Source organism: Vigna unguiculata, chromosome 10, assembly GCF_037176805.1.
Source record: "Vigna unguiculata cultivar grain cowpea cultivar isolate G323 ecotype 2 chromosome 10, ASM3717680v1, whole genome shotgun sequence".
Taxonomy (NCBI): domain Eukaryota; kingdom Viridiplantae; phylum Streptophyta; class Magnoliopsida; order Fabales; family Fabaceae; genus Vigna; species Vigna unguiculata.
In genome coordinates, this window is record NC_140801.1 from 44,788,566 (window position 1) to 44,815,414 (window position 26,849).

At 32.7% G+C, this 26,849-nt stretch overlaps 3 protein-coding genes and 1 pseudogene across 4 annotated transcripts; 2 read left to right on the top strand and 2 right to left on the bottom strand.

Moving 5' to 3' along the window:
* Positions 1-7,511: 7,511 nt before the first annotated feature.
* On the top strand, positions 7,512-9,162 carry LOC114165976 (cytochrome P450 76T24-like). Its single transcript, XM_028050623.2, has 2 exons — positions 7,512-8,430; positions 8,494-9,162. Exons 1-2 carry the CDS (start codon positions 7,540-7,542, stop codon positions 9,097-9,099), a joined length of 1,497 nt encoding a protein of 498 aa, XP_027906424.2. The 5' UTR covers positions 7,512-7,539; the 3' UTR covers positions 9,100-9,162.
* Positions 8,490-16,539, bottom strand: LOC114165546 (uncharacterized; annotated as a pseudogene). Its single transcript, XR_014984950.1, has 9 exons — positions 16,267-16,539; positions 16,014-16,147; positions 15,842-15,908; positions 15,540-15,556; positions 15,391-15,445; positions 15,236-15,310; positions 10,555-10,672; positions 10,398-10,444; positions 8,490-10,297 (listed from the first exon to the last, which is right to left on the bottom strand). The product of XR_014984950.1 is annotated as an uncharacterized LOC114165546 (transcript).
* A 1,147-nt stretch (positions 16,540-17,686) lies between these two features.
* On the bottom strand, positions 17,687-19,295 carry LOC146883307 (uncharacterized). Its single transcript, XM_085667510.1, has 2 exons — positions 18,611-19,295; positions 17,687-18,510 (listed from the first exon to the last, which is right to left on the bottom strand). The coding sequence occupies exons 1-2, from the start codon at positions 19,281-19,283 to the stop codon at positions 17,687-17,689; spliced, it is 1,497 nt and encodes a 498-aa protein (XP_085523636.1). The 5' UTR covers positions 19,284-19,295.
* A 3,762-nt stretch (positions 19,296-23,057) lies between these two features.
* Positions 23,058-24,692, top strand: LOC146883308 (serine/threonine-protein phosphatase 7 long form homolog). The gene is made up of 3 exons (XM_085667511.1): positions 23,058-23,828; positions 23,900-24,400; positions 24,516-24,692. The coding sequence occupies exons 1-3, from the start codon at positions 23,058-23,060 to the stop codon at positions 24,690-24,692; spliced, it is 1,449 nt and encodes a 482-aa protein (XP_085523637.1).
* Positions 24,693-26,849: the final 2,157 nt, after the last annotated feature.

Consider the following 26,849-nt stretch of genomic DNA (forward strand, 5'->3'; position numbering starts at 1 on the left):
GTGGGATTGATGTCACTATGACCTATTAAAAAATAAACAACATAAATGGTAAAGAATAAAACACGACGTAAATAAGGATTTGAATAAAAATCTTCAAGTGAGAAAATATTAGAAAAAAAATCCTACATCAAAAGAATTTTACTCTGATACTTATTTCTCTTGTTATAAAAAGTGCATAACGTTGTTTTTAATAAAACACATTATAACTACTTCCTTTTTATTTTTCTACAAAGAGAAAACTTAAAAAAAAATTCTTATTAGTTATGTGTTTTTATTTGTAGGAGAGAGTAGTATTATTTTCTTTTAGATTTAAAAAGATGAATGTATTTCAGAGAAGAGAACACTACTAGTGTTCAAATTAGCAAGTTAGAAGGAAGAATGCTTCAATTTTTCCCACGCCGACAAACAATCATCTTCATCTAGCAAACAAAAAGGGTGATCCAAGATCACAAAAAATATATTATCTTCACATCTTAGCTAGGAGTGGATGTTTGACAATGAATACTCAGTTATTAGTTAGGAGTGAATGTTGTTCAAAGGATATTGTTTAAGCCAAAAGTGACTTGTAGAAAGAATACTTGAAGGAAATTAGTCAAAAGTAGTGTGGGAAAGAATAGTTAGTAGAGCCAATAGTGGTATGAAAAATAATATTAGGTAATATTAAAAGTGGCTTGAGAAAGAATAATTGGTTGAGTTAAGCCAAGAGTAACTACTAGATGTAATCCATATAATCAAACAAATTAGTATAAAAAAAATATTGTGTATACTCTATCCTTTGTACCTTGCATGTTATTAATGTCTCAAGAAATGTTGTACAAACACTTAATATAAAAAATATTTTAAACAAGTAAAAAGAAATTTTCACATATAACAATACAAGAAATGTCACATTTAGCATCCCTATAATCCCATGCAAATGGGGAAAAATGAACAAAATAGTGTTAGTTTGCGTGGATGTGTGACCTACCTTATTACTAGGTGGCTAATGATTTTTGTAAGGGTATGTGAAACCAACTCGAGTAGTGCCAGTCAGACCGACGATAAAAATGGACATTAGCATCACTCATTGTTTTATTTTAAAATAAATGTCATGGTGAGGACAAACCTTTGCTTATTGTTATTTTTTAATAAATATTATAATTAGGGACAAGTAGACCCTCGCTTATTTTTTTCTAATAAATGTTATAGTTAAGACGGCCTAACCCTTGCTAACTTCTTTTTTTTTTAATATAAATCATAGTTCAAGATGGTGTGGCCCTCACTACCTATTTTCTTTTAAATAAATATCATAGTTAGAGGTGGTCTAACCCTTGTTAACTAATTCTTTTTAGGTTAAATTATTCTTTTAGTCCATCTATTTGTCATGAAATTTAAGTTTGGTCTTCAAATTTTGTGTGGTCTCAATTTGGTCTTCATTTTCTTAAAAATGACTCAATTCGATCATCACCGTTAACTTTGACTAGACTGTGTTAAAGTCAACGTCACGTGTCAATTATTAGTTTTCTTGATTTTTTTATGAATTTTTTGATTTTTTTTTTAAATATTTTTTGATTTTTGTAATTTTGTTTTAATTTTTATTTTTGACATGTGTCACTTCACAGTTATGCCACGTGTCAAAGTGACTCAATTTGGTCTCCATATTTGACACGTGGCACAACCATGAAGTGACATGTGTCAAAAATAAAAAAATTATAAAAATTCAAAAAAAAATATTAAAAAAATTAAAAAAAAAAGAAATTAACATGTGGCATTGACTTTAACACCGTCTGGTCAAAGTTAACGGTGAGGACCAAATTGAGTCATTTTTAAAAAAATGAGGACCAAATTGAGACAACGAAAAATTTGAGGACCAAACTGAAATTTCATAACAAATAGAGGGACAAAAATAGTAATTTAACCTTTTTTTTAAATACTGAAATTATTTAAAAACTGAATGAAAAGAATAAAAACTGAAATTATTTAAATTAATTTATATAACTATAAATAAATAAATAAATTATAATAATATTTTTAATGTTATTTAGTTGAATAATATTCTTTATTTTATTATAATAAAAATATAAATATTAATAGAAACTTAATGATATAATAATACTATTAAAAATATAATTGTGTGTGTATATAGATACATATATTAAATTTTATAACATAATTAATTATCTTAAAAACGTAATGGATTATCTGTTACATTTCTACAAAATTTTAGTTAGGCATGAGATGCTATCAGTCTCGACATAATGTTGCCAGTGTAAATTCCTTCTCTTGAACGGAATATGCAATTTAAAGATTATTCAGTAACAGCGTAAAATAACTTTGTATTGTCATTAATAAATTACCATTTATTATAATTTTTTATTTTTAAAATTATATAAACTGTTTTCTGTGATTGACTGTGAGTACCTTATTATTAATATCTTCTTTTCAAATATCAAATATTAATTTCTAGTTTAAACAATGGAGTACCTTTTTCAACTTGTTCTAATCATCATAGTGTGTAACCACTTATGTACTCATGTCAACCTTCAAACCAATGAAAACCTCAAAATACACTTGAGGGCCTCACCCTTTTCCCATCATACGAAACATCTTGGAAACCTGCCTCAAAATACAAACAGAGTCATTTCCTCTCCACATGGTGCCAAAGAAGTACTTCAAAAACATGATCAAATCTTTTCCAACAAGACAATCCCAGATACTGGTTTGTAAAAAAAGAGGCCTACCATATTTGATTGATATAGAATTGGTACACAATTTAGAAACAAGTTGCAAGAAGCATAAGACTTATGTATAATTTTTTGAATTTTTACTCCTATAAAGGTTTTTTGGATCACCAATGATTTGTAGTTTTTATCTACCACATATGTCACAAAAATTGACAAATAATAAGGTTAAGTACTTTCATTAGGTCACTGGTTTGCAATAAAAGAGGCCTACCAAGTCTGATATATAAGTGGTACACACTATAGAAATAAGTAGTGAGCAGCTTAAGGCTTTATGTATAATATTTTGAAACTTTACTCCAATAAAGGTTTTCTGACCACCAATGATTTGCAGTTAAAAAACATGTCTACTATGTCTAATACATAACTCCTACATAATACACAAATAAGGGGCAAGCAGCTCAAGACTTTTTTATACAAGTTCAAACCAGTTTTCCTATAAATATCAAATATACATTTTTTTTATGTGCATTATTATGTTTGAATAAATAACAATGTACATTACTAAATTAGAATAATTAAATCGAAGTCTTGAATCATTGATTCTCTACGGGTATTGTCTTCATCTAGTATCCAATCACACATATTTCTCCCTAATGTGTTGTAGTAGTTTCCAATGACAAATCTAAACCAAAAATTTTCGGGAAGCTAAAATAATATACTCAAAATTTATATTTTTAATTATTGTCACTAATTCAATAAAACTAAATGCATAATTTAATATAGCTATAACTATAAAAAAATTACACATATCTAAAGGATTGTCCATCATTGTTTTCAGATTCTTGAACTCATAAATTATTGAATCATAACTATTGTTTTAACTATTTTTTTCAATTTAAATTACCATATTATGTGCATATATTGATTCAAAAGTCTTCACAAACTTTCATTTTTTTTCTTCGTCAATACACCTATTTAAAACAAGTTTAAGACTAAAATATAATTTATCATAATCTAATAAAAAATTGAGAGACACACTTAATATAAAAACTATGATAATCAAGTGACAGTGAAAAACCAGCCATGAAAAACCACATCATAGATTACTTTTTCTTCTATATTAGTAAAAAATGAATATACACAATGGTCATGAGATAGTGTTGAATATTAAAATAACATTTCACTACAAAGTGTGACAAAAGAGAGTTACATTTTTTTCTTCAAGGATAGAAAAGAAGAAATAAAAAATAATGACAGAAATAATGAGTTTGTATTTAATATTTTTTTCTTCAACAACAAAAGAAAACATGTAAGCATGTAAACATAAGAGATGAGTACAATATTTGAAAAACTCAAAAGATAATGAAAAAAGAAAAAAAATTATTAAACTTTTTCTCTTTTTAATATTTGATTTTATGTTTTATTATATTAAATGTTATACTTTATAAAAGAAATAAAAAAAATATCTAATTCAATTTTCATTCATTTTCAATATATTATTACCTAATTTAAAATTATACATATAATTAAAAAAAAATTAAAAATAGATCTAATTTAAAAATTTTCAAAATATATAATTTAAAAAAAATAAAAATTGGACATTGACACAGAGCAAAACATAAACAAAGGAATGAACTCTGAAACAATGGAAGGAAGTAAACAATGACACATCCAAACAATGGATCGAGAGCGACGATGACGATGGAGCACAACGAAACAAGGACCACAACGCGAGATAAATTCGAGGAAGCCAAACCCAAACAATGGAGCGAAATGAAAAAGCTTTGTATTTTGTATTTGATTTGTTGCACCATTCAAATTTTGGATTCCACAGATAAAACAAGGCTTCGTCACCACCTAAAAAAAAATAAAAAATTGATTTTAAAAATGTCGCATGCACGTGTCAAAATAGATACTAAATTATTAGTTGATTTTTTTTTTGTTTTATTAAAAGTTGTGAAAGAATTTAACTTAGTTATTACCTTGACAAGACCTTATGGAACTATAGATTAGAAGATATTAGTATCACAAGATATTTATCTTTTAACAAAGTTTTTCTGGCAAATTTCTCACAATGATAACGTAGGAATCTCATTGGATGAAAAAAATATTTGGTCTGGTTTAAAAGAAAAGAGAAAGGTTTGATATGTCTTGAAAAGAAAATATAGTAAAGATTTGATCTGACTTGAAAAACAAAAGTAAAATGAATTTTTTAACAATTAAATTTTGATAACTTTATGGTATAATATGGGATCACATCTTTTAAGTAGAATTTAATTTTTTTATTTATCAATTTTTATGTATTCCAAAATCAGTTGAAAGATAATATATTAAGTAGTAAAAAAAAATTATCAAAATTTAGTTATCAAAATATTATTATTTTATAAACTTTTCACCACTTGAGATGACATTTTTAAAAGTGATTTTTTTTTATTTATTTATTTCTCGATATTTAAAAACATTTAAAACATGATTGTCGTGTCTAAAAAACATTTCGTTCTGGCTAGGGATGGCAACGGGGCGGGACGGGTACGGGTATCATGATCCCATCCCCATCCCCATAATAAAAATTCATCCCCATCCCCATCCCCAAACCCAACGGGTATACAACTTTTGACCCATCCCCATCCCCACCGGGTAACGGGTATTTTCTTATACCCATACCCATACCCATTTTTTTATTGTTCCATATATCAATTAAATATTTTTTATAAAAAAAATTTAAAAATCACACCAACGGAATCATGATACTATCAAAATATTCAATATTAAAATAACATACTCTTTTTTATTTTCATGATGTCAAATATTAAGAAAAATATTATAATAGTATAAATCTCAAATTAAAGTATCAAATAACAACTAAATAAAATTCAAATAATTATATAAAAGCTAAAAAATTACACATTACTAAAATTTTATAATAACCAAAATATTTATTAATTTTACAAATGATCAGTGGTTTCATTTGCATTCGATCCACCTACACATAGAAAAAAAATGAAAAATTAGATATGATATAATAATTGAAATTGAAAATTTTAATTACTAGAATATAATGTACCTTCTTCATCAGATTCATTTTCACTCATGAGAACATCTTTTCCTTTTAATTTTTTAACACCTACAAACACCAAATGTAGAATATTAGATGAGAATTCACAAAAAATACTAACAAAAAATATTAATAAATTTGAGTAACTTACCTAGATGGTTTGAGTTCCATATCCAACTTCTTGTACACATCAAAGCCTCTATAGTAAATAATTAAACATTATCATGAAACAAAAAATAAATAATAAATAAAATTATCATAAAGGAGTAAAGATAATTAAATGTGTGACCCAAATTTGAGAATATACATTTGAACATAACATAACGAAAAAAAAATGTATAATTAAGATTATGATAAAAGGAAAAGTACCTTGAAGATCTGCTTAAACCTTAAAGAACAAGCCAAACAATTAAAAGAGAGTAAAAAAGTGGATAACCAAAGTAACAAAAAGAAGAGCTACAAAATAAGAGTCAAACATTTTCATGAAAATAAATAAATAAATAAAGATAATCAAATGTGTAACCTAAAAATTATTTCATAGAATGAAATTGATGAACACCTATTTGAACATAACCATGTACAGAGAGTAAAAATTATGTAATAAGAAGAAGAAAAATTACCTTTAAAATTAAATCTTGAAAAACAAACCAGACAATTGAGAGAGTAAACAAAGTGTATAACAAAAAACAAAGAGAATGAGAAATATGTTATATATATATATATATATATATATATATATATATTATATTATATTATATATTATATTACTATGTATATATATATTATATGTGTGGATATCTTATGTTTATATATATATATAATTATTTATATATATTATATTATATTATATATTATATTATTATTACTATGTATATATATTATATGTGTGGATATCTTATGTTTATATACATATATATATATATATATATATATATATATATTTTATAGATATATATTTATTTTAAGTATATATTATATTATATTATATTATATAATAATATAAATATAATAATATATATTATATTATTATGTATATATATTATATGTATATGCGTAGATATTTTATGCTTATATATATATATATATATTTATATATATATATATATATATATATATATATATATTTCTTTTAAATTTTTATAAATTTGTTATGTTATAAATTTGTTTATAAAAGATCTCACTAGTTAAATGATTAATTTGTTTTATACGTATATATTATATATATATATTATATTATATTATTATGTATATATATTATATGTATATTATATTATATTATATTATATTATATTATATTATATTATATTATATTACATGTATATGTGTAAATATATATATATATATATATATATATATATATATATAAAAGTATATTTTATTTATATGTATATATACTATATTATATTATATTATATTATATTTTATGTGTAAATATATTATTTATTTATATATTTTTTTTAGATTATTTAATAAATTATAAATAGTTTAGTAATTTAAGCGGGGACGGGTATTTGGGCGGGTATATATATATCCCCATCCCCATCCCCAGTTGAAAATTTCAGGTATTACCCATACCCATACCCATACCCAGTCAAAGCGGGGATTCCCCGTCAAAACGGGGACGGGTTCGGGTGATACCCACGGACATGGGTTTATTTGCCATCTCTAGTTCTGGCCACACTTTGAGGTCCATACAAAATTTGTTCTATGGACAAGGAAGGCCCATGTCACGTTCTCATTAATAGTATTCAGACTTTATTGTTCTCATTAATAATGTTTTTCAGTCTCTCCTTTTCCAGTGTCCACAAGAGAAGCAAAAGAATGGAGTACCTTCTTCCACTTCTTCTAATCACCATAGTGTGTGTAACCATTCATGTACTCATCTCAACCTTCAAACCAAAGAAACCCTCAAAATACCCTCCAGGGCCTCGCTCTCTTCCCATCATAGGAAACATCTTGGACCTTGGAAACCTTCCTCACCAAACACTTGCAAAACTTTCTAAAATTTATGGTCCTATAATGAGTCTGAAGCTTGGTAGCACTACCGCCATATGCATTTCCTCTCCACATGTTGCCAAAGAAGTACTGCAAAAAAATGATCAAATCTTTGCCAACAGGACAATCCCAGATTCTGTTCGACTTTTTGATCATCACAAACTTTCAGTGGTGTGGTTGCCACCTTCAGCACTGTGGAGGACCCTTAGGAGAGTTTGTGCTACCAAAGTCTTCTCTTCTCAGCAGCTTGGTTCCACACAAGTTTGTCGACAGAGGAAGGTGCAAGAATTGATGGATTATGTGAAGGAAAGATGTGAGAAAGGTGAAGCCTTTGATATTGGTGAGGCTTCCTTCATAACTGTGCTTAACTCCATATCAAACACTTTCTTCTCAATGGATTTTGCTCATTACACTTCTCACAAGTCTCAAGAGTTCAAGGACATCATTTGGGGTATCATGGAAGAAGCTGGAAGGCCTAATGTTGTCGACTTTTTTCCAATCTTTCGCCTGCTTGACCCACAAGGTGCACGGAGAAGAATGAATGGTTACTTTGAAAAGTTATTTGCGTTTTTTGATGGGCTCATAGAAGAAAGATTGCGTTTAAGGGTATTAGAAAATGAAGCCAAGCCGTGCAAGGACGTGTTGGATTCTGTGTTGGAACTTATGTTTGAAGACAATTCACAAGTGACTCGCACTCTTGTTCTGCAATTGTTTCTGGTGAGTGTGTGTAAAATGTTTCTGTCAAGTTGTAAATTATTTTACTAATCGGTCACATGTCAGGATTTATTTGTGGCTGGAGTAGACACAACATCAAGCTCGATAGAATGGGCCATGGCTGAGTTGCTACGTAACCCAGAAAAGCTAGAAAAAGTGAGAGAAGAGCTTCAGAAAGTCCTTGTCAAAGGTGAGAAACTAGAAGAATCACATATCTCAAAGCTTCCTTACCTACAAGCAGTGGTGAAGGAAACTTTCCGCTTGCATCCACCTGCCCCAATGTTAGTGCCACACAAGACAGAAGTTGATGTTGAACTATGTGACTTCATGGTACCTAAAAGTTCCCAAATTCTGGTTAATGTATGGGCCATGGGAAGAGATTCAAGTATTTGGACAAACCCAGATGAATTTAGACCTGAAAGATTCTTGGAAAGTGACCTTGATTTTAAGGGCCAAGATTTTGAGCTAATACCCTTTGGAGCAGGAAGAAGGATCTGTCCTGGATTGCCATTGGCTTCTAGAACTGTGCATATTGTATTGGCCTCTCTTCTGTGTAAGTATAATTGGAAGCTCAAAGATGGAGAGAAGCCACAAGACATGGATATATCTGAGAAATATGGGATTACTTTGCATAAGGCACAACCTCTCCTAGTCATTCCAATCCAAGCATAACACCAAGGAAGATTGTGTTTTATCATAACAAATCTGGTATAAATAAGCATCTGTTTTTGCATAGTTCTTTTTCATGAAACTTCTTTTCTGCCTAAACCTTTGATAATTGAATTTGCATAGACTAGAAAAAAACATAAGAAGTAAATTATTGAACTTGTATTGGTTTTATTGTTTTAATATATTGATATAAAGTGGATTCATTATAGAATGTGGATTACCGTGTAAAAATGTGGATTACCAATGTGTTGTTCCACGTAGTAGGGGACGAAGTTAATCAAGCATGTGTTTTGGTTTAGATACTAAACGAGTTTTTGAACTTGCTTAACCTTAATGGGTTAAGAGGTATTCTGAGGAGGGGTGAAGTAAGAATGTGCAGCATTCAAAATGAATTGTTTAGGCTAATATTTGCATCGTCGAGCACTTGCAGCTGGAGCCTGATGCTTCTAATTCCTCATAGGTTAAAAGTACACCATACCAGCTTTCAACTTCAAACATACTTTTCTACCATTTTTTTTTCAGGTTATTTGCATTTCCAGTTATGGAGGGATACACCTAGGAGTGATACATGAATCTCTCCAAATAAGCAAATTAACAAATAAGCTATCATACTTTTCTTCACCCGGATGACAATTCATGAAAAAAACATTAAACGGTTTATGGGAATCTTCAAATTCAGTCTTCAAAAAGCAGTTTGTTAATCAAGTCATCAATGGTGATTTGAGGTATGTTAAGGACAAACCTCTTTTCTAACATTTGGTACTCAACAAAGTAGCATCCGAGAGTAATAAGAAAGCCTTTTTTCAAATTCAGATTTTCATTTCTGAGAAAAATCTTAAACAAACGGTGCCTAAAACATGTGACCTAATGATAATGCAAAAGGCATCCCTCCCACAAGTACATAACACGGAATCAAAAAGACTGCCTAGTAGCCTAGTGTCACCAATTCATTCCCTAATAATTAATAAAGGCCATCAACAAACGTCAATATTCAATCCCCAAAGCTGGGCAGCCAAAACACATAGATACTTTTCTTTTTGGTCCTATATTCCAGTATATAATTATTATAGCCTAAGAAATAATGTTAAAGCTACAAAATTTATTCCGCATCACCAGATCTACGATACGGCATGTATCTGTGGTCCTTGGCAGCATTCCTTCTCCTCCTTTTCTCAACAAATGCTTCAAGTTTGCCAGATGACTAAAAATGATGAATGGACAGATTAGCCGAAAAGACAGCAAACAAGTGGTATAATGGGGTGGGGGCAGGGGTAAACATAAAAAGATGTTCTAAGATATACCTTGAGCTGATTATATTTCTCAATCGGCCTTTGTTTCCGTATTTCAGCTGCCAGGAATGGAAAAGGATGTCAGCAGATATAGTAATGCTTCATCAATTCATTTAACATGTATTTATCTGTTTGTGAATGGAAAAGAGAGCATGGCAGCAAGGATTACATTTCTTTAGATAAAAGGGACGTTTCCCCTGCTTTGTTGCTTCTCTCTCTTTCTTTTTATGATTCGCCAATATTTCTGTATCAATATTCTTCGTTGAATCAGACTTCATTTGTTTATCCTGAAAAAACATGCAGATATGATGAGAAAAACAATAAATATCATACTTTTGGAGGTAGAAAACAAACTAGTAAAAGTTGTTGGAAGGGGGAGCCTTTCATCCATAAATGAAGAACAATTTTGATGATGTCTACTGATCTAGGATAAAATATAGCTTGGTCCAGTTAGGATATGCATTAGGCAATTAGCTTCTCTTTATCAAATGTATTTCAGGCCTGCTGTGTAATTCTGCATATGATTAGTTTTTTAACTAATGGATTAACTGTGAGTATGGTACAAAGTAAGTGAAAATATACTCACGATAATCGATTAGGTAAATTGCTAATCGAATTAGTGACAGCAAAAACCTTTGTGTAAAAGCTGTTTTGGAATCTGTTTTGGGTCTGGAAAAAATCAGAAAGATCACGCAGTTTTCATCTGAGATAGAGCCATTTGAGAAACATAAAGTTTCAGAAGATTCTGCAAGATAACTCGAGTACAGATCCAAGAAGAATTGATGGTTGATTCTACCATGATGGATCTTGCTTGATTCAAGGAGCATCAAGTCAAATCTGCACAGCTTAGGTGTTTTCGTTTCTTGTTTTGTTTTCTGTATTTCTGATTACAGTAACTTCAGTGTTTGAAGTGTGGACCTAGGTGCAATTGTGTGGATGCATTGCTCTTAGGGGGAGTTCTTGATTGTTGAATCAAGTTCTTGGGTTTTGGGGGTTAGAATTACATAGGTGTGCTTGTAATTCTTGAAACCTTTATGTTTAGTGGAATCCTCCTAAGTGTGTTACTTAGGAGAAGACTGGATGTAGATTCTTTTTCAATCGAACCAGTATAAATTGTGTGTCTTGCTTCTTTCTTCTCTCTCATAATCTTTCTTGATTGATTTAAACAGTCCATTAACCCAGAACTGCGAAATTGATTAATTGAGCTTTAAAACCTAAAGATTTATTCAAGATTCATCTTAAACCATATAAAAGCTTGTTAATCAATTCAGATCCCTTTGTGGTTAAGGTGATTAGACAGATCTGACTTAAAAATTGGCACCAGAGCTGGTTAATCGCACGCTAATCGATTAGAAAGATCCTGTTATGTCTAATACATCTCAAACCTTTGCTGAAGGGGCATCCATTAACAGGCCCCCTCTGTTTGCTGGGGAAAACTATCCCTCTTGGAAAATTCGAATGAAGATCTTTCTTGAATCAGTAGACAAAGGGGTATGGGATGCAGTGGTAAATGGACCTTTTAAACCAATTAAAATAGTGGATGGAGAGACTTTTCCTAAAGAATTCTCACAATGGACCCCTGATGAGAATAAGAGGGCACATTATGATGTTAGAGCCAAAAATATTATATCTTCTGCACTAACTTTGGATGAATTTTACAGGGTATCTGTGTGTGAATCAGCCAAAGAAATGTGGGATGTCTTGGAAGTAACCCATGAGGGCACGAATGAAGTCAAAAGGGCAAGGAAGAATACTCTCATTCAAGAGTATGAGATGTTCAGAATGAAGGCTGGAGAAAGCATTTGTGATTTGCAGAAAAGATTTACACATATAGTAAATCACCTCCTAGCTCTTGGCAAGACCTTTGACAAAGAGGAACTCAATATCAAAATTTTGAAGAGCTTAAATAGGACATGGCAGCCCAAAGTTACAGCAATTTCTGAATCTAGAGATCTCAGTAGCATGAGCATAGCCACTCTCTTTGGAAAATTGAGGGAACATGAATTAGAGCTTGGAAGACTCAAGGAAGAAGAGGATGGAGAAAAGAGGCACACTATAGCCTTGAAGAGTGCAGTAAAAAGGCAGATTCTGCAAACGACTCCAATGATGGAAACTCTGACAGTGAAGCTTTGAGCTTAATGGTGAAAAAGTTCTCAAAATTTCTGAAGTATAAGAACAAGACTAACAACAGTTATGCAGGAAACAAGAGGCAGATCAGATCTGGAACTCAAACCTGCTATGAGTGTGGTAAGACAGGACACGTCAAAGCTGATTGTCCAGTGCTGAAGATGAAGCAGAAACTGGATGAGAAAAATGAGGCAGAGAAGCACATGAAGAAAAAGAGAGCCTATATTGCATCGGAGGAAAATGACTCCAGCACATCCAGTGATTCAGATGACAGCACTGAAGAGGAGAATAATCTGTGTCTGATGGCTAAAGCTGAAACATCCATTAAAGCAGAATCATCCAAAAACAGTGTAAGTAGTTTCACATCTGACCATGAGGAAAATGACTACTATGAACTGCTTGATGCCTTTAATGAACTGCATAAGGAAACTACAAAACTACAAAAGTCAAATAGCAAACGTAAAGGAGAGATTAAGTGGCTGGAGGGTAGAATAAAGCAGTTAGAAGAGGAAAATGAGAATCTAACAACTTGCTTGGAAAGATTAGAACAATCTGAAAAACACTCCAGGTCTATATGTGAGCACTGCCCAGGACAGTTAGAAAAGATAGAGTATTTGATGAAAACTCTCTCAAAATTTACCCTAGGAAGATCCAACCTAGATGCTGTACTAGGATCTCAAAGGAGTGTGCTGAATAAAGAGGGAATTGGTTACAGTGGCAACTCTAATCGATTATCGTGTAGAAATTTCCTCAACATCAGCAAACCATCCTCTATTATCTGTACTTACTGTTCTGAACCTGACCATTTTTCTAATTCTTGCTACTTTAAAAATTGTGGGGTTCCTAAAGGAGAGTACAAATGGGTACCTAAAGGAACACCTCAAACCACTAACATGAAAGGACCCAAGTTCAATTGGGTACCTGCATCTTCTCTTTAATCTTTGTTTCAGGTGTGTCTTGATGCAAGGAAAACAATGTAGCTTTTATATAATGGATGCTCAAGACACATGAAAGGAGATGTGAAGAAGTTCTGCAGGATATCTTACAAAGCCAATTATTGGTCATGTTACAAGAGGTGTTAATAACAAAGGTCAAATTTTAGTCATTGCCAAGGTGAAAAGTTCCTCTTCTATTGTGATATTGCAACTGATTTAAACTGATATTGCAATACTTAATTGCTGATTTGATTTATGGCTGTCTGCACTCTGATGTTAACCTGCGCTACTGATTTCACCTGCTGCGTTGTTAGTATTGTCATACATTGTATGCCTACTGTGTTCAAACTGTGTAGCTGCTTGCCTAACCTTGGCCTTAATCCATTATCGTGTTCTGTCTGAAGCTTAGTCTGTGTTAAGTTTTGCATCACATAGTTGCTACTTAATTTCTCAAAAGGAGCCCGCTAATCCATTATGCGAAATTGTTATGCATTATGGTTGTTATCCTGGTTGTTATGCATTATCTCCTGCTGCATCTCTTACATTTTTGCGCTGTTTAGATACAATTATCCTGCTGTCCTGTATTGCATCCAAAATCTGTCTAATTTTTTTTGCTAATGTCCAAAAAGGGGGAGAATTTGGTATATTGATAGTTTATATTGGTAGGGGGAGTATGGAATTAAAATGATATATGTTAAATGCCTATGCTGTTTTCTGTTGTCTAGTTTATGCCTATGTTGGTACTGCTGTTGTTGTTTGCTTAATATGCTGCAGGTAGGCTTATCACAGTCCATGTTTTGGACATCATCAAAAAGGGGGAGATTGTTGGAAGGGGGAGCCTTTCATCCATAAATGAAGAACAATTTTGATGATGTCTACTGATCTAGGATAAAATATAGCTTGGTCCAGTTAGGATATGCATTAGGCAATTAGCTTCTCTTTATCAAATGTATTTCAGGCCTGCTGTGTAATTCTGCATATGATTAGTTTTTTAACTAATGGATTAACTGTGAGTATGGTACAAAGTAAGTGAAAATATACTCACGATAATCGATTAGGTAAATTGCTAATCGAATTAGTGACAGCAAAAACCTTTGTGTAAAAGCTGTTTTGGAATCTGTTTTGGGTCTGGAAAAAATCAGAAAGATCACGCAGTTTTCATCTGAGATAGAGCCATCTGAGAAACACAAAGTTTCAGAAGATTCTGCAAGATAACTCAAGTACAGATCCAAGAAGAATTGATGGTTGATTCTACCATGATGGATCTTGCTTGATTCAAGGAGCATCAAGTCAAATCTGCACAGCTTAGGTGTTTTCGTTTCTTGTTTTGTTTTCTGTATTTCTGATTACAGTAGCTTCAGTGTTTGAAGTGTGGACCTAGGTGCAATTGTGTGGATGCATTGCTCCTAGGGGGAGTTCTTGATTGTTGAATCAAGTTTTTGGGTTTTGGGGGTTAGAATTACATAGATGTGCTTATAATTCTTGAAACCTTTCTGTTTAGTGAAATCCTCCTAAGTGTGTTACTTAGGAGAAGACTGGATGTAGATTCTTTTTGAATCAAACCAGTATAAATTGTGTGTCTTGCTTCTTTCTTCTCTCTCATAATCTTTCTTGATTGATTTAAACAGTCCATTAACCCAGAACTGCGAAATTGATTAATTGAGCTTTAAAACCTAAAGATTTATTCAAGATTCATCTTAAACCATATAAAAGCTTGCTAATCAATTCAGATCCCTTTGTGGTTAAGGTGATTAGACAGATCTGACTTAACAAAAGTGAAGTACGTACAATCCATGATATACGTTCTTCTATTTCACTTATGCGCTTCGGATCTTTATACTTTTTCAATTGCTTCTTCAGACCCTGGTACAGCAAGATGATGTAATCAGAGTTCATAGAGTAAGCCCTACAAAAAATTCTACACGTATAATCTGGAAGACTACCTGTCTTTCAGCAGGGAGATCGTTTTCATATAAGAAATTATACCTCTTCTTAAACCTGCAAGTCCAAGTACATATATTACAAGAGAAGTTCCAAGATTTAGTTGAAAGCTTTGTTTAAAATGAAACTACTTGGTTATGCACCAAGATACAGACCAACATAAAGATCCTTCAACATAGTAATAGAGGCATAATATGTGAAAATGTGTGTGCATGTGAAAAACAAACAAGATATAGATTGCAATTGGTCTTCCTACTCTACATAAGCTTGCAAATGGCCCTATAGGGTAGTAGCCTAGTAGGTCTAAAATATTAAAATGCTATGCAAGCTTCTACAGGGCCTCATTAGACTTTGAGGAGTTAAACCTCACGAATTCAGTGAAAGACAGTAACATAAATTTAAAGAAAAAACTAATAGAAAGTTACACTCTTTACAAGGAACAAATAAATCTACCTTCTTTGGAGCTTGGATGACCTCTCTAAAAGCAGAAACTGGCTTCTTGCTACTGGCCTCCATCGGCCTAGTAAAACATTACAAGTTTCTTTGCATCAGGTTTCATGGACACCAGAAACAAAATTAAAAAAAAAAAAAAAAAAACTCAATTAAACTGTTAAAAATGCAATACCTATTCTTGTTGGCCCTTTTTAACTTTTTGTCATCTTTGGGTTTCTGAAAAAAAGCATGTGCCCCATTCGAGCGTGCTTTCTGCAATTCCTCAAACGTTACATCTGCTAACTCCTTCTCTATCTCCTCCTCCTACTGTAATCATTAAAATCAATCACACTTTGCACTCACTATAAACCTAGTTTTGAAGAAATCCCCCAAAAAAAGAAAAAATACAAAATTATAACTTTATGAAACTTTTTCAAGTTACTCACATCTTCTGAGGAACTGTCGGGAATAGAGTCTTCTGTCTCGAATTTTTCATACTGCGTTTCCATGGATTCTGGGACTATGGCTCCTTGCTTTTCCCTTTTGACAAGTAAATGAAATCGGTTAGTACCCAAAAAAAAAGTTATGAATTTTACGTGAAAAAATAAAATTGTTGAAGTTGAAAATGCATAAATTGATTGTGGGAGGAGTACCTGAGTCAAGTATTTTAGGACCAATGTTCGAAACTCAACATTCAGCAGAAGTGGTGTAAGTGACATACAGTTTTATTTTTCCTGCATTAAAATGTTCAAATTTATTTATTTAAATACTTCCACTCTTTTTATACTAAAACAGCACTTTGTAATTAAACATTCCATTTTCACAAACCCTTTGAAATATCAGAAATCATAAAACACGAAGTTAATCATAATTAATCATTTACTCAACCAAATTCACAAAACCAATCATTCACTCCAATCATATAAAATTTCACAGACCTATCAGCTCAGAAGTGCAATTATACAGAATCAAATAAAATATGATGCAGTAGTTATTAGATTTTTTTTCCCATGTAGCACACTTTTTCCAAAATATTTCCTGGAAAGTATACTGTGCATAATTTTGCATTTTTTTTTCTTATACCAGTTTGAATTCGGTCCCAGGGACCCGAATTCTGTACTGATTTTTTTTTTTAAATGATAAAAAGATAAAAATTTTTTAAAATAAATATATTTAATTTTTACTTTTGTTATTAATAAAATAGAAATAATTAAATAAATTATTTTAAATAATAGAATTATAAATGTGTTATTAGTTATTAGAAAAAGATAATAATTTTATTTGTTTTTGAATTTGTTGATTTTAAAATTGATATAATTAATTTTTTTTTAAAATAGATAAGAGTAAAAAAAATTAAAAAAATCGAATTAGTAATGTTTTATTAGTTATTTGAGGTGTTATTTGAAAAAATAGTAAAATAAAGAATAATTTATTGTGTTTATGAATTTGTAAATTAAAAAAATGAATTTGTATTGTATAGGAAGTGATTTTATGTGTAATTTCAAAATATAAAATTCAATTTAATTTTAAATTTTGTTTCATAATTTGTGAAGTATGAATTTTTTTTAATATGTGTTAACAAAAATAGGAATTATAAGCTTCTTTTAATTTTGGATAATTGTTAAAAATTTTATATTTTAAACATTGTAAATTTGTCTAAATTAATTTAGAAATGAAGGAAATAATTAAAATAATTTAAAACGATTTTATTATTGTATATGAAATTAATTTTTTATATGTTTTTGGTTTATGTAAAATAAGTAAGAATAAAAGATAATAAGAAAAGATGTGCCATTGAATTGAATGAAGTTTATATCTATTGAAGACAAATCAAAGTACAACATAAACTAAGTGGTTTGATGCAGATCATGAAAGTGCAGGGTTATTAGGACAATGATTTCTTGTGTGTCCTTCAGTTCTACAATAGGAACACTTTCTTGATTGTCTTCCTTCCCTAATGTCCATCTCAACCCTAATTCTACTTGATTTAGGATGACCCTTCTCAGTCCTTTTTGTGGCAGGATGAGGCCAAACCTGTGGCCCTTGGTATGGTGGCCAATATTCTTCATGTCTTAACTCACCAAATAAATTGTCATATACTTTGATGATGACATCCAGCCTGTAATGTGGACTTATGTACATGCTGAAGTCGTGATGTGCATACTTGCAAGCTGCAATAACATGTGAACATGGTAGATGTAGTTTTTGAAACTTTCCACAATCGCACCACCTTTCATCTAACCTGACTACAAATTTTCCTACCGGACGAACCTCTCTGGGATTGACCATCTCCTCCACTCTAAATCTTGTGGTATTTCTATCAAATTCAAGGACGTGGTGCGTGTTGGACTTGGAGTCCGCATCTTGTAGGAAGTTCGTCGCATATTCAGAATACACATGACCAGCACTGAGCATTGCAGTTATTTGTCTACCTCTTTTGGTAAAGTATGTGTTGCACCTAGTGTACGTGGCCAATACTATGGATGAAATTGACAAATTTCTTGTCTTCTTCAAGACAGAATTTATTGCTTCAGCCAAATTTGTTGTTACGTGACCCCACCTTCTTCCTTGATCATATGCAAGACACCATTGTTCCCTTGGAATTTGGTCAACCCAAGCTGCTGCTTCTGAGTTGTCTTCTCTAATGATGTTGTAGTAGTAGTTACAGCGTGGCTCCGTCAATGCGTACGCTACAAATATAATTTTAAGAATAATTTATGAGTTAATATTGGGTGTGGATAATTGACAGCCAAAAAAATGAAAAGGACATATTTACATGTAATAGCTTACCCATGTTGATAAGGTCCTTTTTTAGAGTTGTATTCTTGAATCTTTTTGTAAAATTTTGTGCAATGTGTCGAATACAACACACTTGCACACAGTTCCCTTGAGTCCAGCCACTACTCGGTCTGTTGAATGCTACACTGATGGAATTGTGGCGGTCTGACATTAAGCATAAATTTTGTTGAGGCGTAACGTGTGTCCTTAGGTTTTTAAGGAAAAAAAACCAAGCTTCAGCGGTTTCACCCTCTACTATAGCAAATGCGATGGGGAAAATGTTATTTCTCCCATCTTGTGCAACAGCTACTAGAAGGGTGCCCCTATACCTTCCGTAAAGGAAGGTCCCATCGACTTGGACTATTGGTTTGCAAAATGAGAAGCCATCAATGCATGGTTTGAATGTCCAGAACACCCTTCGAAAGTGTTGTTGGTTTTGTAGGACGTCGTCCCCATCTGTAATTGGACTGGTTTTCAACTTGTATACAAATTCAGGCAAATAAGTTTGCATGGCTTGTAGTAGGCACGGCAATCGGTTGTATGATTGTTCCCAGTTTCCGTACACATCTTCAATTGCTTGTTGTTTCGCCAACCATGCCTTTCTGTAGGTTGTGTTATATCCCATAGAGGTCTGGATGGAAGAAATTATTGTTGCAATTGGTGTGGATGGGTCTGACTCCACCATTTGTCTTATGTGTTGAGAAATTATTCTTGAGCCTAGGTGTCTGTGGTCTTGCGTTATGAGTTGTGTGGCACATGTGTGCACACCTTCAACTTTTCTAATTTCCCACACTTGGTCCCTTGTACATAATATTGCTTGACATTTCCAAGGACACAACTGTTGTACACATTGCACCCTCAACCTTGTGGTGTTTGAGTGTGTCGTTTTGTAGGTGCAATGGTTTGTTATGTGGTACCTATTTAAAGCATCTAAAAGTTGTTCCTTTGTTCGGAACCTCATTCCTTGGGTCAGTGTACCAACATCGTGGTCAATGTTGTCATTCAACATTGTGTAGTGGTCATATGCGTTTGGGAATTCTTGGTGTGGGCTTGGGTTGTATTCCTCATATAATTGGAAGTGTTGTGGTGGGTTATAGGGGACATGTGTCTGAAGGTGAGGGTCTTGTTGTTGTATGGGGTGGACATCTAGTGTTTGGTCATGGTCATCATGTTCATAAAAAAGTATATTGTCCTCATCTTCACTAAATGCATCTAAGGATGCTGGAGGTAGACCTAGGTTTTCAAGTTCTACCATAACTGGAGGAGAGGACCTTTGGTTGTTGTGATGTGCGGGAGTTTGAAAAATATTTGAGGTAGACGGACCGATTAATAGTTCAGTATATGATTGTATATCATTTCCCCAATCCCCTAGGTAGGTAGTGTTAAGGTCAAATAGTTGTTGTGGTTCAGTGTTTGGATGTGGATGTTGCGCATCAAAATGTGTTAAAGAAATATTTTCAGAAGGTCTCGTACCTGAGTTGTAGGTGGTGCAGAGTTCAATAGATGTAACAGTTAGGGTGGCATGTATCATGTCGAAAGCGCCATCCAAGTCGTCGTCATCTTGGATTTGAGTTGTTGTGTATGTCACATGTTGGCCACAAACTTTAGTCAGAAATTTAAAGTGAATAACTAGAACTCCATCCCTTGGATCTCTATTTGCCTTCTCCATTATTATGCGAATAAGTTTGGACAAGCCGAAACCTCTATGGATGCGGATCATGATTGTTTTTGCAAATGCAAAGTAGGCACCAGTTTGAGCGTCACTAGCGATTTCTCCATCGTCGTATACACAGACAAACATTGACCCTTCCATCTTAGGTTGTAGTTGAACCTGACTTTCGATGATTTTTTAGAGTGCAGAGAAATTGCAAGATTAAGATTGTGACTTTAGAAAGTGATGGTAGTCTTTAATACCGAAATTAAAGTTATCATGTGACTTTCTATGTGAACATGTGACTTGCACGAGATTTAATGTTATCATGTGAGTGGCACGAGCTTTTATGTACTCATGTGATTCACACGACTTCTTATGTTTCCATGTGAGTGACACAAATTATTATGAACCCATGTGACGAGCACGACCTCCGATGTTAGCATGTGACTTGAGAACATTTTATAAGAGATTAACATTTCATCATCCCCATTATGTAAGTTCAAATTCATTGAAATTAAAAGTTGCATAAACATATATGAAAAAGAACTTCATAAATAAAATTACATACTTTAAATAAGAAAATATAAACCTCAATCTAAGTTGAGGGACATGTTGAAGTTATTAGAAAATTCAAAATAAACTTCGTCAGGGATTGCACTTCTATGCTTTGTTGTAATAAATGTCATTATCTTAACTGGAAGATGACATGCTTTTGTCGTTCCCATGTAAAAAATGGACTCAACATCGTCATCTCCACACATCGTACAAGATCGATAGTGCGTAATGTCGCCCGATATGAAGATCGGTAACTTGTAACGTAAGTCGACTTCATAGTCGTCCAACGTTGCACCATTGAATTCCTTGAGGATTGCCTGCTTAAGTTGGGACAACGTCATAGTATTTGTTATGGTCACCCATGCCGTGTTGGAGCTAATGTATGTATCGGAATAGTTATCTTTAGCATAGAAGCTGCCATTGTAGTACACCAACACAGTGAATGTTGTAGATGTCATTGAGGGGTAGGAGTGATATCGCACTGACTTGATTAGATTGATGAATGAATTTATGAAGGGCATTATTTATAGCCTCATTGGCTCAGCGTGGGATACAACAATGACAATTTTTGTTTGTTTATGTTAATGGTTTAGATTCAAAGTAGACAAATCGAACGGACAAGATTTAGATCCACTTTGCTGATCAACCAATGACTTTAAAAGTGGTTTGTTTTGTAGTGATCTTTATTATGTGTTGCAACTTTAATTATTTCGCATGTGATATGTCAGGTTATAATAAAAAGCACTGCACCTGATGAGTAGCATGCTCTAGTCAATGTCATCACGTGAAAGCAACATCACAGACACAGTTCATATACACACTGCACGATGAATTCTAATCAGACTTTATCCCACTTTACTTTGTCACGTGAACCCACTTTATTGCAGGGGTCAACATTTTTTTGACCATGAAGTAACCAATCCGCTTATAAATTATTAGGTCGTTCAGTTCACAACCATAACTGCTTATTACCAAAACAAGGATGGTGCTCCATCACGAAAATAACATTCACAATAGTTTTCTTGTTGCTGTTAACTACGAAGGTCGCATTAATTGTGCTTTTTATGTGTCAACTACTATGAATTTACAAATGTTGAAAGAAGAAATTACAAGCTATCGTTGCTGCAGTCAAGGAAGAAGAGTCAAAGATGTATGGTTTCACAAGCCTGTGTTAGGACGTTGGGACCAGTATGAAACAATTAAGCTCCTTACGGATGATGATGTTCGCGACATGGTTGCCTTCTTCCTTCCACTCCCACATGATCTCCCAATGAAGCTTTCCGTGACCCTACATCCTGCTGAAGGTGACAATTTGGATGCAACAACCTCAACTTCAACCAGTAATGTCGATGACTAAGGCTTAGTTCGTTATGTGTTTATGGAAGTCTTTAAATTATGTGTAGTAATGTTTGTCATTAGTACTTAATTTCCAATAAAGACTTAAGTGTGTGCAATGTAAAAAAAGTATTTGTGTGTAATGGAACTTTTATTGAAGTACTAAGTACCTGTTTTTGAAGGACATTATCTATGGTTTAATATTTGTTGTCGTATCTTAAATTTCTGTCATTGATTCGATTCCATAACACACTATTGTCATTAACACAAGAAATAAAATTTACAAAGTCATTCACTTGAATTTGGTGTACACCCTCTTTTACAACTAAGCACGTATTTTCCTTGCACATTAATCCCTTATCAGATTCACATTAATGACCCTTTATTAGTATTGAGCACCTATTCTGAACCTAATTTATGTAAAATTAAATAAAAATATGTTGGTATTCACAAATATTTAGTAATGTTTGGGCCATAGTTCTGAAAAGGTCTCTGCACTGTGTAGTCACCATCATGCAGGCTTTAGTCAACCTCATGCAGTCTTTAGTCACCATCATGTAGGCTTTAGTCACCAACATCGGCAGGTTTTAGTCACCATCATGTTGTGCAAAAAATGTGTAAGGAATGTGATTTGTTTGTGTAATCCAACGGCTAACTTTTCCCTTGGCAAGTCTTGAGTCGTCTATAAATGTTGAATGTTGTTGTTTTCAATTCAAGTTATCGTAACCAAATCTACAAAGAGTTTATCAAGATGTTGTTATGGAAACAACAACAACACAGGGCCACATACATTTATGCTCGGGTATGTTAATTGCATTTTTAATTTACACACGTAATTATTAAAAATAATCACATCTTTTTGTTTTTTTGGTTTAGGACACGGAAGGGAGCATTGTGTCGTCTTATTGTCACTCAATGCCAGAACCTCATCCAAGTATTGTGCCTGTAATACAAGAAGCAGGGTTTGGCGGTGTGGCTAAATTACGACATCTAAAGGTTGACCATGGTTTAGTCACTGCCTTGGTTGAAAGATGGAGGCCTGAAACACACACATTTCATTTTCCAACTGGAGAATGCACCATAACCTTGGAAGATGTGTCACTTCAATTGGGTCTTTGTGTTGACGGACATCCTATCATTGGTCCAACTATGTTAGATTGGGACGAGATGTGTGATAACTTATTAGGTTTAACACCAGTAAAGGGGGAATCCATTGTCGGTTCTATGATAAAACTTAAATGGTTAAGGGATAATTTGTTGTCTATAGATGAAAATTCTAGTATTGAGGTCATTCATGCACATGCTAGGGCCTATATATTAGGAATGATAGGTGGTGTTTTAATGCCAGATAAAACTAGAAATAAAGTACATTTAATGTACTTGAACTACTTGAGTAATCTTCGAAGAACCAGTAGATATAGTTGGGGTTCAGCCTGTTTGGCTGTCTTGTACAGGGAGATGTGCAGAGCAACCGATGCACGTGCAAGGACTATGGGTGGATGTGCTTCATTGTTACAATCATGGGCATGGTTTCGCATGCCTTTTCTTGCACCCATTTCAAGAGTTCCACCAACTTTCCCGCTAGTTTGCCAATGGAGCGGCGGTCGAGTATTGAACTACAAAAATGTCCCCCACAATGATTTAGTCGGATACCGAGCAAGGATAGATCACATGCAACAAAATCAGGTAACATTATAGATTTGTGTACCGATAAATGGTTGTAACTTAATGATTGACATTTTCAATTATTGTTGTAGTTTATTTGGGTCCCTTATGAGGGATTGGGCTCTATCATTGATGTTGGAGCATATCGCGACCAAGCAATATGGACATCATGCACAAGTTTAATTTGTTTTGCAATTGTCGAATGGCACCAGTCCGACAGGGTCAAGTTACAATTTCGCCTGTCACAGGACATCCCTGAAGAACCCAACAACCTTGATCATTTACATAAAGTAGACATGAGGGGGCGACAAGATGAGAACTGGGTTACTAGACATTCGCAATGGATACAGGAATGGAATAACCGGCGTAACCTTACGTTGACTGGAGTACCGATGCTTGGGCCACTTCAACACACAATGGAGTACATGTCATGGTATAGTTCAAACTCATTTTTATATTTGTCAGTTCCACAAATGTTAAATGATCCTAGAATGCATCGTCAATCAACATCGACAAATGTCCCTCCACCACCACAAACTACGCATGACTTAAACACTCCTCCACCACAAGGTATGGAGGGAACAAGGAATTCAGTTTCACCAAACTCAGAACTAGGCATACCAAGTATGTTTGCAACTTATGATGAAACTCCACCTTCTGCACAACCGTGGTTGCATACATATTCCCAAAGTCCAAATTTCTTTGAAGGTGCATCAGCCACAACAAGACTCAGTTTACTACGTCCACAATCCTTACACACAAGCATCATCATCTGCTGCAAATGATGATCATGAACCTGATGAGGAACATGAACGACAACCTTCACTGGTTGAAGAACCTAGACCTGAAGTGCATAGGAGAAACCCCACCAGAAACAGGCGTTGACCTCGGTGTGGAACTGGACACCACTACGGTGATTAAAAGGACAAATATGTACTTTAATATTGTATTACATATGTATTAGGTCGTCTTTATGTGTTTGTAAGAGTTTGCCATGTTTAACACAAATTCGCATATCAGTAATGCAAGAACTTAATCATTCCAAATGCTTCATTGCTAAATAGTGAACAACAACTTCTTTAGATAAAGTGAACAAGTTCAACCATCTTAAAGTATAATGTTAAAACATATAAAATAAAACTAAATATGAACAAAGTTGTCACACTTCTCAAGGCATGAAAGTGCCACTATTGAAGTTCATGTGCAAAACATTGCACTTGGGTTACCATTTATTAAGTCACGGGTTGGCACATAGGGAATGAATTCATATGTTGTTAATTAAATTACAAAAAATTTATTCCTTAACTCACCAACATATACTCCCCACTGGTAATAATGAGAGTGAAGATTGAAATAAGTTTTGTACATCCTTTCACACATGTTCAAAATGTATACCACAGGTTAGCACTTATGTAGTAATGGGTAACCAAAAATACTGCACACTGGTAGTGAAGAAGAAATATATACACCTTTATTTTCCTTTTCCAAACAACAAATAGGGGCAAACTAGACTCACTTGAAGGAATATGAGTATGAAGATTTAACTTTATCATATGAACTCAAGGCATGAAAGTGCCACTATTGAAGTTATTGAAGAAAGAAAAAATTCATGTGCAAAACATTGCACCTGGGTTACCATTTATTAAGTCACGGGTTGGCACATAGGGAATGAATTCATATGTTGTTAATTAAATTACAAAAATTTTATTCCTTGACTCACCAACATATACTCCCCACTGATAATGAAGAGAGTGAAGATTGAAATAAGTTTTGTACATCCTTCACACATGTTCAAAATGTATACCATAGGTTAGCACTTATGTAGCCATGGGTAACCAAAAATACTACACAGTGGTTTCACACATCCTTTCACACTTTCTACTTTTTCCCTTCCAATTTGCATTTCCATCTTTTATTTTTTCTCTTTTTGCTTGCTTCCAAAGAAAACCAACGTGAAAATTGCAAAAAATTAAAAAAAAAAAAAAGAAAGTGACAATAAAACATCAAGTTGTGAGTGAAGTTCTCAATAAATGGATGTTAATATATCATTTTCCTTAAACTTAATACCTACTATAAATTCTAACAATAAATTTTATATTATTTATTTTTGTGTAAAAATAAATATTTTATCAATAAAATTCTTATAAACAAATCAAAATATAAATATATAAATAAAAAATAATTCGTACTTCAAACAAATTTTTTAATTTAAAATATTTAATAAACATTAAAAAATAAATAATACAACACCACATTAAACATTATATATTAAATAATTTATTTAATTATTTCTATTTTATTAATAACAAAAATAAAAATTAAATATATTTATTTTAAAAAAACTTTATCTTTCCATCATTTTAAAAAAAAAAAATCAGTACAGAATTCGGGTCCCTGAGGACCGAATTCAAACTGGTATAAGAAAAAAAAATTACAAAATTGAATTTAGAATTCGGTTGCCCGAAAACCGAATTCTAAACGTAGAATAAAACTGTGCTATGATGTAAATATTCTACACAGTATGCTATCTATGGAATATTTTGGAAAAAGTGTGCTACATGGGGAAAAAAAATCATATTTATTATCTTCCAGTCATTTCATTATGATGAGTGGCCTCATTTTGTCGTTTATGGAAATAATGCTCTCTGTAAGAACAAGTCATACCATCATTCCATAAGAGGATTGCTTTGGATAAGAAGATCAAAAGTGAGATAACTAAATAAATTGTTTAATATATAAATAAAAGTAAAAATAAAATGAATATTTTTATTCATTATTAGTATTTTATTTCATTTTATATTTTTAAAATTATATCAGCAATATTAGAGTACGTTATTATTATTTAGAGTAAGTTACTAAAAATATCATTTTAATAAACATCAAGACTAATATATGAGTTTTAACATGTGTTTCAATTCTAAACTAACATATATTTTGTTGGAAGAAGTTATATCAGTATTGTGTCTCCTCTGATAATGTTGTGACAGTTTAAACAATGATTTGGTGCTCAATCATGAAAAGATGCGATAAGCAGGAAAAAGA